Source organism: Planococcus citri, chromosome 3, assembly GCF_950023065.1.
Source record: "Planococcus citri chromosome 3, ihPlaCitr1.1, whole genome shotgun sequence".
Lineage (NCBI taxonomy): Eukaryota > Metazoa > Arthropoda > Insecta > Hemiptera > Pseudococcidae > Planococcus > Planococcus citri.
In genome coordinates, this window is record NC_088679.1 from 43,521,839 (window position 1) to 43,537,401 (window position 15,563).

General features: G+C 32.4%; 1 protein-coding gene across 1 annotated transcript; it reads left to right on the forward strand.

Moving 5' to 3' along the window:
* Positions 1-1,098: 1,098 nt before the first annotated feature.
* LOC135839767 (zinc finger protein 26-like) lies at positions 1,099-8,668 on the forward strand. The gene is made up of 6 exons (XM_065355962.1): positions 1,099-1,388; positions 3,430-3,633; positions 3,723-3,905; positions 4,361-4,515; positions 4,616-4,766; positions 7,695-8,668. Exons 2-6 carry the CDS (start codon positions 3,438-3,440, stop codon positions 7,982-7,984), a joined length of 975 nt encoding a protein of 324 aa, XP_065212034.1. The 5' UTR covers positions 1,099-1,388; positions 3,430-3,437; the 3' UTR covers positions 7,985-8,668.
* The last annotated feature ends 6,895 nt before the right edge of the window (positions 8,669-15,563 follow it).

Below are 15,563 nucleotides of genomic sequence, written 5' to 3' on the forward strand. Positions count from 1 at the left end.
ATTTTTGTGATAATCAACAAATAACTGGACGATGAATAATCGACGATAACGTGTAATTTGACAGAGCGAACAGCTGATTAAACATAGGTAATAGGTAGACTTTGGAAATCTCTTCCCATAGGTAATCGAGTAATTTTGCGAACCAACGTATTTTTTATACGTTTTCCAAGATTGGTGTCGGTTTTTTTTTATCGTTAAAGTAAGTAGTCTAAACAATATGGTTCATTCAACTACGGATAAGTACTTAAGATGAATTATCTGATTATATGAAAATTAGAAACTAGTTGAAGCAATGAAGGCTTATTGGCAGAAAATATATATGTAGTTCCTATATTTATTAAAGAAGTCAGTTGAATCAAAATTAATCACTGTTTTCAAAATTTAAAATCAGTGAGTAGACATGGAGTACGATACATAAGGTATAGGTACTCTAGGTAGGTGACCAGCTGCGGATGAGTATGTTATTAGGTATGTGTTGATAACAACCGACTCGATTGGCTATATATACAGGAAAAAATGATCATTGAAACAAAATCGTAAAAAATAAACGCAATTACTCAATTGAAATTGAAGACGTCATAACAAAAAGGACATATGTGAAAAAGTTGTACTTTGTGAAAGAGCTGTTTGAAAGTTTGTGCGCTTGTGAAGAGTGTACTGCATTCAGTAAAATTATAGTACAATCCCTGTACTATAATTTTACTGAATGTGGTACACTCTTCACAAGCGCACCAACTTTCACACAGCTTTTTCTCAAAATACAACTTTTCACTTATGTCCTTTTTGCTATGACGTCTTCAATTGAAATTAAAGGCTGTATGTACGAAAAAAAATTTATTTATAGGTACCATACATTATGTAATTGATGTTTCTTTTGGTGGTAAGTTTCCAAGACAAAAATAACCTCAGGACTGCTGAGTAAAAAAACTGCAAACCGGTTTCTTTTTCATCTTATGGGATCATATTATTTTTAAACTCTAACAACTTTTTTTAATCCATAAGGTTACAAATATTTTCATTTCCAAGTATATCTACCTGACGTAAAAGTGAAAACTGAGTTCGTACACCTGGATCACTCGATCACTGATTGGTTGTTACTCGCCATCATGATTTAAACTGCGCAATCGCAGTTAACGTTTCATGTGGTAGGTGGGCGGTGCTCAGGTAACTAAATGATCGTGTTTGTAGGTGAGCGATAGTCGCTTTTAGAATCAGTTCATATCGTGATATTAGTTTACCTATGATTTTTAAGCAGTAAGGTCGATTTCGAAATTATTTAAGTTATCAACTGATTTTTAAAATTCGTGATTTCGTCGTGTGAACTGGTTTCAAAATAGTGCAAAATGTCATAGAGGATAAGCATGTTAACTAAATTGAATTATTCACAGGTAAGACTGAATATCCAATGTCCATACCTAAGTAATGCATGATTTTCATTTTTTGGATTTTTGTAAAGTAGGTGATTAGTTAGTAACTTATTTAAGTGATTTTTTTTTTTAGAAAAAAGTCGGGATTTTAAATTTTTATACATACCTACCTATACCTATGGGTTTGATTTAAAGTTGTTTCATTTATATAACCTGAGCAGAAATTGATCGAGAGATTCATTTTTTTGGCGAGGAAAGAGGGTAGATGATTAATCCGTTCAGCATCAGCTTGATTAGTCTTGCAAAAAAGAATTGATTTAAATTTCTCCCATTTCTTGAAAGCATGAATTCTGCAAATAGATGGATGTTAGGAAGTTGTGCACTCACTTTTCAATCCTTTAAAAATTTACTTAGTTATAATCAGACAGACGCTATCCTCAAAGTTTTCAAAATTGATCATCCACGAAATTTGAGTTCAAAATTAACTACCCAAGTTATTTTGAAAAAATTGAAAAGAACAGTGAACTGTGGAAATTATTTCATATGCGTACCTATTCTTTTTTTTTGCAACTTTTGAGAGATCAGGAAAAGGTAACCTGACCATTGATCAGTGACCACTACTTCGTTTTTTGATTTCTAAGAGTATCTAAGCATACCACTCTATGAGTACGTGGATCCCTTTGCTCGGTGAAAAAAAAAATGAGCCCCCGAAAACTATACCTACTTCTTAAACGGAAACAATACCCCAAGTATCTAGCTCCGATTCCAACAAGTGAGTCTCAAAATCCTACCTTAAACTAATTTTTCGATTTTTGGCGTAATTTTGAAAATTTTAAAATTATTGCTTTACAGCGAATTTTTATTCAAATTGATCCCACCAAATCCTAATTTCATCATTTCTGCAGATTATCATGGAATTTCTATAATAAAATTTTCCGACTGCCATCAAAAACATGGAAATTGATTTGAAGTGCCGGAGACTTAATTTACACTAATTTTTTAAAAGCTGAAATCGAAGAATCCTATAAATTTTCGTGAATTTTAACCAAACACAAGAGCAATTTTTTTAACAAGTTACAATTTCTGAGATGACGCGGATCGGATAATTTTCAGTATTTTAGCTTTATTCGAAATTTAGAATCTGGTCGTATTATCACATTATAGGTGCCATGGCTGGAAGGCGTTGAAACAAGGGATTTAAGAATTTTAAGATTCGGCACCTCGAAAGAGGGAACTCAAATTTTCAATTGTACAAATCAGTTCTAATATCATTGATACAATTTCAAAAATTCGAATAGGTAGATATACCTAGAGAGAATTGAAATCTCCCCATGGGTGTTCGATTAACTTGAAATGAAATTTGGTTTCAGAATGTCCATATTTACTAGGGAAACAGGGTTTTTAATAAAAACATTAGCCGTGTTTTCTTTTTAAAATGGCCGTATTCAACGAAAAATTTCTCAAAATTCACCAAAAATCGAAGAATTTTGTCAGTAGCTAAAATTATTGGTTGCAGGGATCCTGAATCACGTCTTTAATTATTGAATCCCCTATTGATAGAGTCAGATATGTACTTGAATTAGTTTCTTTGTTGACATGTTTACAGAAAATGTTAAATACCTACGAGTAGGTATGAAATTTCAAAAGGACGTGGAAAAATCTTTAAAAAATGAGTAATTAGTGAAATGAGCAAAATTGCACATTGAGTACGCAGAATCGATATTCGTGTTTGATTAAGGATAAATTTTTTGCAAGTGGCGCCCTTAAATTGTAAAAAACAAAAAAAAATTAACGAAGGATTAGAAAACTGAAAAAAATGGCATTTTGGTAAGAAAATTGAGGTTCATTCTTGCCTTATCCAAGACCCTAATCAAGTGAAAAATTGAATCCACTTTGAAAGAAAAAAGATTAATTTTTGAAATTCGTTTTTCGAATATTAAATTAAATTAGGTATACCTATAAATAAAAAAATAAAACAAAGCAAAATAAAACAATACCTATCTAGTCCATTGAATTTGACTATATAAAAAACAAAAACATTAATTTTTAACGAAACTTTTAGATGAAATAATGCCTCGCTCACGAACATTGAATGCGTTTCAAGAATCAAATTCAATTACGTTAACCGAAAGCAACTTATCTTTGCATTCGACGAAATCATTTTTGTCATCAGTGAATGTAACTGCGACAAATTCGTGGGCTCAAAATACGAATTTCAGATTACTGCAGAGTCCAACTACGCCTATTAGTAGTCCTATGACCTCAGGTACATGTAGATAGCAGTATTTTAAACACGAATTACACGATGACTCAAAAGTAAATTTTAAATAATAATTTAAAATTTTTCCTTTACAGTTACTGATCCACGTTTTAGAGCTCTTTCAAGCCCTTTTTTCATTCCTTTAGCTCCATTTATATGGCCTCCCAGTAATATGTTATTTCCATATCCTCCTCTGTTTCAAGATAATCCAACGGATAGATTTATTACGCAGGAGAAAAATTTTGGATTGCCCTTTACCAAAGTGACAAGAATTACCGGTAAGTCAATTTTAATTCAAGCTGACCAATCATTTTTTATGAAGAAAGTTGTTTTGAAAAAAGGAAAAAAATTTTGAACTTTGAGCAAATCCTTCCCCCTCCCCCATTTACATACTTAGATACATAACAGCCCGAAAAACAATTTTTCCAAATTTTAATGGCAGATACTTCACTTTATTCTCACGTTTTCAAAAATTTCGCTTCAGTTTCCCTCTGATTGAAGTTTTATTTCAAAGACATTTGACATTAACTAATAAGTCTAGTAGGTACATATAATACATGAATAATTTAATATCCTATCCTAGTCTAGATACGAATTTCCGAATTTAAATTACCTAAATACCTATACCATTTAACAAAATAATTGTTTCCACGATGTCAATGACAATACAGTGGACTAATACGTACATAACTTGTCTTCAATTTGGAGAAAAATTAATCAGAACGTATTACAGAAGATGAAGAAGAGGAAGAAAGACCACTAAATCTGAGTATAAAAAATAGAAAAACAGCCGAAATATGGAATCCTATAACTTCATGCGAATTAGAAGAAAAAACTTCGCCACAGTTACCAAATACCGACCCTGCTCAAAGCAAAAAAAAGTATCAGGTAAATATAAATCTCTAAAAAAAAATTCAAGATTTTTATCAAGATAGGCAAGGCAATCGCATTAATGACCATTTTTCTTCTTTATTTCTTTTCGTGTCAGTGTACTCAGTGTGGGAAAACTTTTAAACGTTCCTCGACTTTATCAACACATCTTTTAATTCATTCAGACGTACGTCCTTATCCGTGCGATTACTGCGGCAAAAGATTTCATCAGAAATCAGACATGAAAAAACACACGTACATCCACACAGGTAAGAATATAAAAACGCAATCGCTTTTTCTCACTTATAAAGTAAGCTGTAAAATTGATCCAAATACGTAATCTTAAATGAATTTACTAGTTCGATCGCACCGCCAACCGTTTTAAACGGTTTTACCGACTTTTTTTTCTTTCGTTTGCCCGAACATACAGAAAACAGTTTCAGTATTATAACAATGCACCAAGAAAACACCTGATAAGGATATGGCTAGGTGTTTATAACTTATCAGGTGTCCTCTCTTTTGTTTCTTCGACTTGATAGGTATGTTAAAAGGCAACGACTCGCCGTCTGTCCGATAACATGAATCTCGAATTGCGTTCGCAAAAATTAAACAACATATTAGGTATTAGGTAGGTACCATAGGTATTTTTTTACCAACATAAATACAATACAGGTAAAATGTGCATGGCACGAGTACCTATATAAATGATCAATTTTCACGCGAGAAATCTAATAATTTTCGATTTATCGTATAATTAAAAGAATTGATAAAGTGAAAAAAGAGGTGAAACGCGTTTTGTTGTTAAAAGCCTAATACGAACCCGGTCATTGAATGTAATGCAGGTGATGTTTACAATGTTCATTTAAAATAATATGTACAATTTAATGCATACGGGTACCGATGGTACAACTACATACATATACGTACGTGCAGATGTAAATTTTTTTCTATTTGCATACCGTATTACTCGACTGATATGTTAACCCTAAAAAGACTTTATTTATCATCGATGTGTGTGCGAAATACCTATCTATACGGTCTGTACTGTACCTACCATCCACACCACATCGCTTTACTTTTTTTCCAACTCATACAAATTGAGAATCAGGGTTGATGACGAATGCAGCTAAATTTGCATGATTCACATACCTACAAATAGGTACCTAACCTACCATATAGGGTGGGCGGAAAAAATTTATAGACTTCGATTTCGCGGAAATTTAAGTATGGTGGAGATTTTGAGTTGAAAAAAACTCCAAAAAAATGTTCAGCCCCCCACGTGCCCCTGCGGTGGAACTGTGGCCCTCTAAAGTAGGGCCATTTTGGAAAAAAACGCTGTTTTTTGAATTTAAAAGTAGCAATCCGCCGTTTTTACGAAAAATTTGTAATCAAGAAACGTGCTCAGAACTAACTTTAAGTAACTATTAATCATTTTTCTTTCGCCCCTAAACCCCCGCTCCACATCAAAGTTTGTAACTATTTTTAAATTATTAAATTTTTTTGGAGTCATTTCAACTCAAAATCTCAAACATACTTCAATTTCAGCGAAATCTAAAAGTATAAATTTTTCCCTCCACTCTACTATACCTATCTAATCTATCTCCTATTTATTGAATGGAACTGCGGAATTATTAGAAATTGCGAGATTTTTAAATTGAATCGTAATCAAAACCACAAGCGTATATTATCTGACTAGAAATTTCAACAATCTTTTTTCACGTTGATAACGTGAGTTTAAACGTGGGACTGATTTAACGACGACGTTGCAATTTTCATCAATTATTATATGCTGAGTTACTGACTCATGGTAATGCTTCGATGGACGAAGAAAAGTCTGTTTCCAGGGTTTGTATTATAAAATCCTCATTCATTTCTGCATCATAAACCAAAGGGAGAAATATCACAAAGAAAATATCGTAATTCGTAATTCCTAAAATTAAAGTGCAGTACTGTTGCAAATACAGGTCATGTTAAATGATGTACAAGTGCCTGTCTACGTGAGATAAACATACAGGGTGCGCAAAAATATCAAGTACCCCGAAAAAGTTTTATGTTAATATTTCGGTTGATCATAGCACATGATTGGTTGTTGGATTGGGGAAATAACATTCCACCAATCAATTTCACGTTGCCAACCTGTATTTTTAACAAAAAAAAAAAAACAACTTTGGTGTACAAAATATTTCGGCGCATACCCCGTACGTCAATTCATAAAAAATTTAGGCAAAGTTATGATTGAATGGGTAACAACTAAAGTCTAAAGTAGCCAAGTTCACGAATGAATGGGGAATGGAGATTAGGAATACATCAATGGAAATTCCTCACGATTTTGCTAAAAGCATGAATGAACATTTCATCGTTGCTTCAAACAAGTGGTTCATCCTTACTGGCATATGAGTGGGAGTATTCAGTATAAATTAAGTTCATCAAAAGTCGAATTAGCTACCTTGGACATTTTTGGGATACACAAAACCAGAAGTGCGATCATATACCACTTTTTTTTTATCGCAAGAAAAATGAAACGTTCCCAATTCTTTCGGAAGTACATATGTACCTATATACTACATAATTATACGTTTACGAATGGTGTTAAGTAACTCATAAAAGTTCTTCGTTTTAATAATAGATATTTGAAAGAACTTCTCATTCTGTAGGTACGTACCTATGCTAAAATAAAAGCTCATGAGCTCAACTTTTACCACCCTGGAATTCAGTTGTAAATTTCATTTCACGTAAAGTACACATTTGGGAACCCCTAAACTTGTTTGGACTAACCGACCAAATTCCCAGCTTAGGTGTTGTTATTTTGACCAGATTGGGTGAAACTTTCGTTAGCAGTGCTTCGTAACACGCATTGTTAGAAGCCTTCCCATGCCCCATGCTGGTGAAAATAATATAAGCCTACAATAATTTTTGAAAAAATAGTGAAATATTCATTCCATATTACTCAACAAAAATAGGTACAAAAATTAAATCTTAGAAGGGAAATGAGTATAGAAATATAAAAATGAAATTAAAAATACTCGTGTATGAGGTGGTTTTTTTATCAAGTAAAAAAGCAATTTTCCCGTGTAGCCAATATAGACTGCAGCTTTTTAGAAAACAAATAGTCGTGCATGCGTTTTAAACTATTCCTTATCAGAATTAACGGTTCACACAAATCAACCCAAAAGTAATTCATTTCAATTCATTTTCAGGTGAAAAACCACACAAATGTACAGTCTGTGGTAAAGCTTTCAGTCAGTCATCCAATTTAATCACACATTTAAAAAAGCACACCGGTTATAGACCATTCTCATGTGGCTTATGTGAAAAAGCTTTCCAAAGGAAAGTAGACTTACGAAAGCACGTCCAAGTTCAGCATCCAGGACACCCACCTCAACAATATCACATCAGTAGTACGACTTCGGCACCAACTGTGATTAATATCAATTCGGAGTATAATGAAAAACCTCTTCCAATGGAATTTACATCGATGAAGCCTTGAAATAATTTTCAAAATTTTCTTTTATTACTCGGGCATTATTTAGAATACTACGAACAACTGAAGAATAGAAGACTAAAGTGAAAATATCCTATGTTCCTATTTTTATTGTTGTAATTTTTTATCACTTTCATTTTTTATACTTGAGATTTTTTAAAAAGAAATAATTGAGTCAAACTAAGGCAATAATAAATTAAATACGACCGAAGTTGGCTCTAAAATTTTCTCAATTGTTCATTGTTTCTATCTATTTGACTGAGGATGATTTAATTATAATAAATAATACGAATAGGTAGGTATTAATGAAACAATTATTTTGTAATTTTATATAGATCCTTTTTTTTATTTTTATTTTTGTAAGTATGCACTTGGATTTGTTCTATTTTATGGAAAATGAATTAGCTAATGCGCCAAAGATTTGTAATGCACATTCGAGCTCTCCCAACTCAAAAAAAAAAAAAGAAATTCTCAAAGATGCCTCTGTTCTTTCCTTGCTCACATTACTTGAAAAAAATATGCAACCGAGCTAAATATATTTTGCTCAAATAAACTGAAAAAGTGTACCTACAATTCAACTAATGAGGAGGCAGCCTTGACATTGACTTTTTTCAAGAGTTGGAGAGCATACGAAGGAACTTTTTTTAAAACATATGAATGTATAAACGAAAATAAAAACGTTTTTGAAAAGACGCCTTTTTATCTGTACAAATGTAGGTACCTATCTATTTGTATTTGACTCGAGTAACGGTTTCAACTGACTAACTGACCATCGTACGTTGTACCGATTAATCCATCGACGAAGACGACAAAATACTTCTTAGTTGGTCTACCAATGACTGAAATAATTTTTTTCATACCTACGTACTCGTCAATGCGTAAAATTAGAAGGTGCTTGATGTGCGGCATGTGGATAGCGTACCCAACTGGTTTTATTTTACCAACACGCGTTTCGGAGCACGCTTCACAGTAGTATACGTACGCGTGTGCGTCATGTGGTCCATCACCTGCCACAATTGCCTTTTTTTTTCAAACATATCTACCTTCTTCTTCGTTCATCGTACCGTCATTATCATTTTTATGTTATTCATTCGATAAAACTGCTGTAAGCTGACATCACCTCGTTTTTCTTTCAGTTCACCGCAGTTCGTTTCTACCTCACCAGAATTGTATTAAAAATGAGCCTAGAAGAGCTATATGTAACATCGAAATTGGCACCAAAAATTAAGTACCTAATTGAAAGAGAAAGTTGTGTACTTGAATATAAATTAAATTAAATTTTTTGTTACTAATATAAGAACTCTCAGCCTTGGTTCCCCGACTTACTTAAGAGATAAGCCAGTTAATTCTAATAGTAAAATTCACAGGTATAACACAATCTTCTATTAGGCACCTAAAACATATCAACTTATGTTTCAACAAAACTAAACATCCAGGTATAGGCGTATGATTTCTGTAGCGACCTAAACTTCGATAATCTCACAATCAGCTCATTCAACCCACCGCGAACAAGCTAAAAACCTACAAGATAATTACGTAACCAGATTTATTTCAAAGAAATTTAAAGCAACAGGTGCATATCGTATCGTATGTTTCAATTCACCTGAAACATTCAACCCTTTATTCCTCTCCATTTACTTCACTGTTTTACACGTAGACTCGATGAAATAACCAAAAGTACGGAGTAGGTCAAATTATGAAATGCCTAATAAGGCGGGGAGTAATTTACAAATTATTCTTCGAGGACCATGTTCGCAAAAAAGGTATTTCGACAAGACACATTGCAGTTGTTAGTTTATAATTAGTCACATCTGCAAAACGATAGTTGTAATCAATGATCAGGGGTCGTTAAGTATATCGCAATATAAAATTTTATATCTACTATAGAAGAATAATCGTGTGTCGAAAGGAAGTATTTTTTATTAAAAGAGAATAGTTTTTGAATGGAATTAAACAAGGCGGGTAATAACGAAATATGAGGTAAGGTTGCTAATTTATAAGGTTATTGATCGTTAAATTATTATCACCGAAAATGAACGCAGACTGTATAATTTAATAGGTATCAAAGATACCTATAATACAAAGAAAATATACAATAAAAGCTACACGCAGCGTAATATGTATGTATTAGGTACCTACATTTCTGAATCTGTACACTGCTTTCATTTTTTCTCTTGAAAATTTGCATTAATTGATACACAAGCCAACAAGTTTTAATGAAAAAATCTGTTGTCTACCGAGAAAGTCAAATTAGAACTCAAGCTATAAGAAACGATTTTGAAAAACAAAATTAAAAGTCATTCTGATTCGTGATATTTTTTTACCGAGTAAGGAACGAAAAATTGTTATGAAAATGAAAAAAAAAAAAAAAATGAACTGGAGACCAGATAATGGAAGTATCTACGAAAAATTGCCCTCCTTTATAGGTAGGTATAATGGGAAATTGAATTACCTATGAATTTAGTATTTAAAAAAACTCGCATTCTAGTTGCAGGCATCGTAGCCAAATTTTTCTAAAAAAAGTGACTTTAGTGACTTTTAGCAGTGAAAAAAGTGACCAAAAAAGTGATCAATTTTTTTTAATTCCAGCGTCCAGGAGAGCGAAAAATCGAAAAACGTTCAATAAGAAATTGGTACTACATATTATGTATTCAATTAAATCCTGAATCGACATAACACTAATTACTCTGTTCTCCCCGACCCCACAGGAAAATTCGTTTTTTTAAAAATGGGAATCGAGTAGTTCATTTTTTTACTTTTAAAATTTCAGAATTTGAATGATGTTGTGTTGAAGGAAGTTGATTTTGAAATGAAAACAAAACAGGCCTAAGCGAGGACGAAAGCTCTTGAAAATTTGTATTTTGAGAGGCTTAAAAACGATGTTTCTTTGTGAGGAGTTTATTTTTTGGCTTTAAAACATCATTTCTTCAAAAATGAATTTCTATACTCGATATTGAAAAAGAAAAGAAAACAAGCCCGAGCGAAGCGAGGGCAAAAGCTTTCGGAAATTGATGTTTCAAAAAGTAAAAATTTGTGTTTTTAAATTCTGAAATTGTTTAATGAAGAAAATTCGCATGAAATCCTTTGAAAATGAGTTTAAAAAAAGATAATTTGGATAAAAAACATTTTTTTTTTAATGAAATGAAAAAAAAATCAAAAAAGTGACTTTTTGGGAAGAAAAGTAACCAATAGTGACTTTTTGATGAAAAAAGTAGCCAAAGATGACTTTTCGTGAGAAAAGTGACCCGCTACGATGCCTCCTAGTTGAATATCAAAAACTGATTGTTAGAAAATTTAACTTTCAATAATCTCGCGTCTGAGATTACGTAAAATAATGATACCTTGACGTGACCAAAACCAATTATGATTTTTTTTCTTTTCTGAAAATTTTTTTTTTGTTTTTGTTTCTATTTTTATTTTCTGTTTTCAAATTGAAGAACAAAAGAAAACTGAATTCTAAGCGAATACCTACCTACTCTAAAGAAAAAATTCGAGTGTATACAAACCGATTGTCATTCCCACCGCTATATACCTACAGTAGGCCTGCACACACTAAGAAAAAACTATTGTCAATTTTTAGCATTGGCGAGCAGTTGAAAAAATACCTATTTCAGGCAACATGCATTTTAGTCTACCTCACACCTGTTCCTTTTATAGCTATTTATTCATAGGTGTAGTACGCCCACTTGCGACTTTGTGATAATATGTACGTTTTGCAGAAGCTAGTCAGAAATATGGTACATAGAATTTGTTCAACTCTTAAATTTGAACATTGCCCTGACAAGTAAAGTATGATACCTAGACCTATTAATTATTTTTTTTTTAAACCGGTGGATGGATTTTCTCGTAACTTTGAAACAAGCCCCCAACAAGCCCGCATTTATAAATACGTATGTAATGTACTCATAATTCATGAACAAAAAATCAAAACAGTGTTGTCAAATATGTGCACAATAGGTACGCATAGCATGCAATGCTGTTTCGAAAGATTTGCTAGGTGTCATTTTGCCAAAAATTGTCGACGAAATTCATTAAATAATTACATTACCTATACTTACCTACGTTGAATTTGATAACCTAGAATAAAACAAAAAACTGTAAACTTGAGTGTTCGACAAAATTTCTGTATTCAGCCTTCCATTAACACGGTGAAATAAACTACGAAAAGATGGCGTTGAAAGCAGAGTACTACAGATATGCACGATACGAAATACATATTTCACATAACAGATTTCTCAGCAATAATTTGTTCAAATCAGCAAAAATATTTACAACTGACCAATAAATGCTTATTTGAGAAATTTAGGATGTGATAATTCTCAATTTATCAGCGAATCGTCGATTAAAACTGTTCTTTTCCCGACTATGAATTAATAGCAGATCAGATAGAAAGGTAGATACCTAAATTATGATAATGATGATTTGTGTATTTTTTCTCGTAAATAGAGTGTAGGTAGGTAGGTAGGTAGGTAGGTAGGTAGGTATGTAGGTAGGTATACTGCTTGCTTTTGGATTTTTTTTTATCAACCAAAAAAAAACATTTAGCATTAAGGGTGTTCGAGCGCTCTCCAGCAAGTTACAAAAACCTGCAGCAATTGCAGAAAACGTTAAAAAATTTTTACAGTTTTTTGTAAAATTGCATTACAGCAGTCTATAGTCCATTTTGAGTCTATCATGAGCGCTCAAAAACCCTAATTTTTTACGTTTTCTGTAAATTCTTCAGCGTTCTGTAGAGCGCTCGAACACCCCTATTGAATTAGATTTTTTGATATTTATGTAATGTATGTACTTACTTACCTAAATTTACAGACCCGGAAGGTTATTACTCGTATTACGAGGGAAATTGTAAGGAAAGTAATCGAGTCATCTGCATGTTTGACATTTATATGTATGTAGATACTATGTATCTACCAATTACTCATTCTCATTTTTCGTTTTGGAATTAAATGAAAATTAAAACTTAAAACGGAGAACGGAACTGAAACCGAAACACATCTGAAATATAAATTTTTATAAATACCTAAGACCAATTTTGTATTATAATTAGCCCAATAGGTACCTATTTTTTTGTTCAAATAATCATATACCTAGTAGGTATACATTGAAAAAGGCTCCCAAAAACAGCAAACATTTCACCCAAATAAAATGAATGGGAAAACAAGGACAAAGCTATCAACTACTCACTAACCCGAGCAAAGCGTCGGCGCTACAAGATACGTAAGCCTTTTATCACAAAATCGTCAAAAAAAATCGTAAATCTCGGCCAAAAAGAATCATCGACGCGTAAAACACTTGATGAAAGTAGTCTCATATAAGATGACTGTCAACATATAAATATTCTAACTTAGAAAAGAGCACGAAATTCTGATAAACGCTTTTTACGCTTGTCTCCTCTTCTTTTCTCGCGACACACGAGTTCGTGTAACGGTGAATAGTACTCGGGTACTTAAATTTACCGCCATCGGTTCACCCTTACGTTGTCACGTCAATCAGAACACCGCTTTTTTGAATATTAACGAGCAAAATCATTTTACTCTTATCTGTTTCTTTGTAAACCGCGTTTTCATTTATTATACCTATATTGACAACATGAAGTGGTCTTTTCACTCTTGCCTTTAATATTTCCCAAAAGCTTATTCGATTAAAAAATTTTCTTAAAATAATAACGTTGATAAGGGCGTGTTTTTCCACCATCCATCCGGTAGTTTACTTATTTGTATGAAAATTTTGTCTTCGAGCATTGAAAAATATAATAAATATATATAGTTTTTAAACGTGCTTTCGCGCACTTTTAAAGCTATCTATAACGATACGCATGGTTTGAAGAATGTTACAAACTATGGTAATTTTAATACTGCTAAAGGCTTTAAAAACATTCACAAAGGAACTAGCTAGGTATACTTGTGTAGGAAAAATTTTATAACATATCTAATTTCACGAAATGTAACGTAAGTGTAACAATATAAAACAATATCATATAATAAGCATTCGTTTGATAAATGTTTGAATAACCATATTCCATAGGTAGGTAAGCAGTTGGATTTTGGGAATTTTTTTCAGTTAAGTTGACATATTTTTAATGACGATATTTTTGGATTTAGATGATAAGATGTAGGCTTCATCATACCTACAACAGTTCGCAATTACCTACAAATATTTTTCCTTTTGAATAAGGTAAAGTACCAGTTGTGGATAGGGGTCCCGGTTGTGGATAATCGTTCCTATGGGCTAAAAAAAAAAATTATCGCTCGTATCTTTTTCAGTAACATTTAATCATTTCCTTGCATTCATGACAACATGAAAATTCACCCATGAAGTCTATGTACAAAAGCATTGAAGTTTCAAAATGATAAAAATGCAGATTTTAAAATTTTTTAGAAGGAAAATTTCAATGATGGAGAAAAGCGAGTCAAATATGTAATTTTTCATAACTGCGGAAGTTTTTGGATAGTAATAAGATGAAATAACCACCTCTGCATATTTTTGAGAATTTTTGATTTCATTTAGTACTATTTAGAGCAGTCTTTGTCCGCAACCGGGCCAGGGGGCCCGGTTAGCGGATAATTGGAAGTTTTTAAGATTCTCTACTAAGAAATGAAATATTCTTGATTTTTTTTTTCCTCCCAAGTATTATGTAGTTCAACAGTTACACTACACAACAAAATCAAAAAAATTTGAAAAAAGTTGAAATTTGGGCTTCTCAGAGCATGTTGAAAAAAGTATAACCACAACTGGTACTTTACCTTAAATCAGCTGAATTTCCATCTGAGAAAATAATTTTCCAACAAAAAATCCTTAAGCTAAAGCTAGGTAGATGTTAGTGGAACTTGCAGTGACCAATTTCTACAAATGAATACAAAATATTCCGCTTGAAAAAATAGATAGCAACTACTCAGGCACATATTCCATTCAAAAAGCATAACCAACCGTTTCAGGAGGCACGAATGACTTGAAGTTTGACCAAAGTCACAGTTAGTTAGGCAAATATCACTTTTAACACGTTTCAACTGAAAAAAATCTTTAATTGACTGAGACATCAGGAAAAGAAATGAACAGTCCCCTCATTCATGTCCAGTTTGATCGAAATATTAGCGATTCGCCGAGATGTTTGGTATCTTATTATTTTCAGTTACAGCATACGAGTAGGTATATTTCAGCACCTAAGTATAGGCTCGCTAAGTACATATAAAAATACTAAACTGAAAAAAAAAAACAATACAGTACAATTCATGGCCAGATTTTAAATGATGAAAAAATACGCTATTTAAAGGATGAAATACGTGAAACGTAAAAGAAAAAGAATATTGAACTCATGTCCTTATTAATTTTTTTCACCATTCAAAGCCTAACCGATACTTAAACACGACCACTTTATTTATCAGTCGAGTTGAAAAAGGTCCACTTACATAGGATCCACCTCCAGTTTGTCTTCATCACTTGTATTCTTTGACGCGCTTCTCAATTTACATAATTTCAGAGTTTTCTAGATAGGTAAAACAATATGTTTGTTGGAAACCTATACGCAAAACGCACCTACAAGACATTTTTTAAAATAAAAAAACCACATCGACTGCGAGTATAGGTT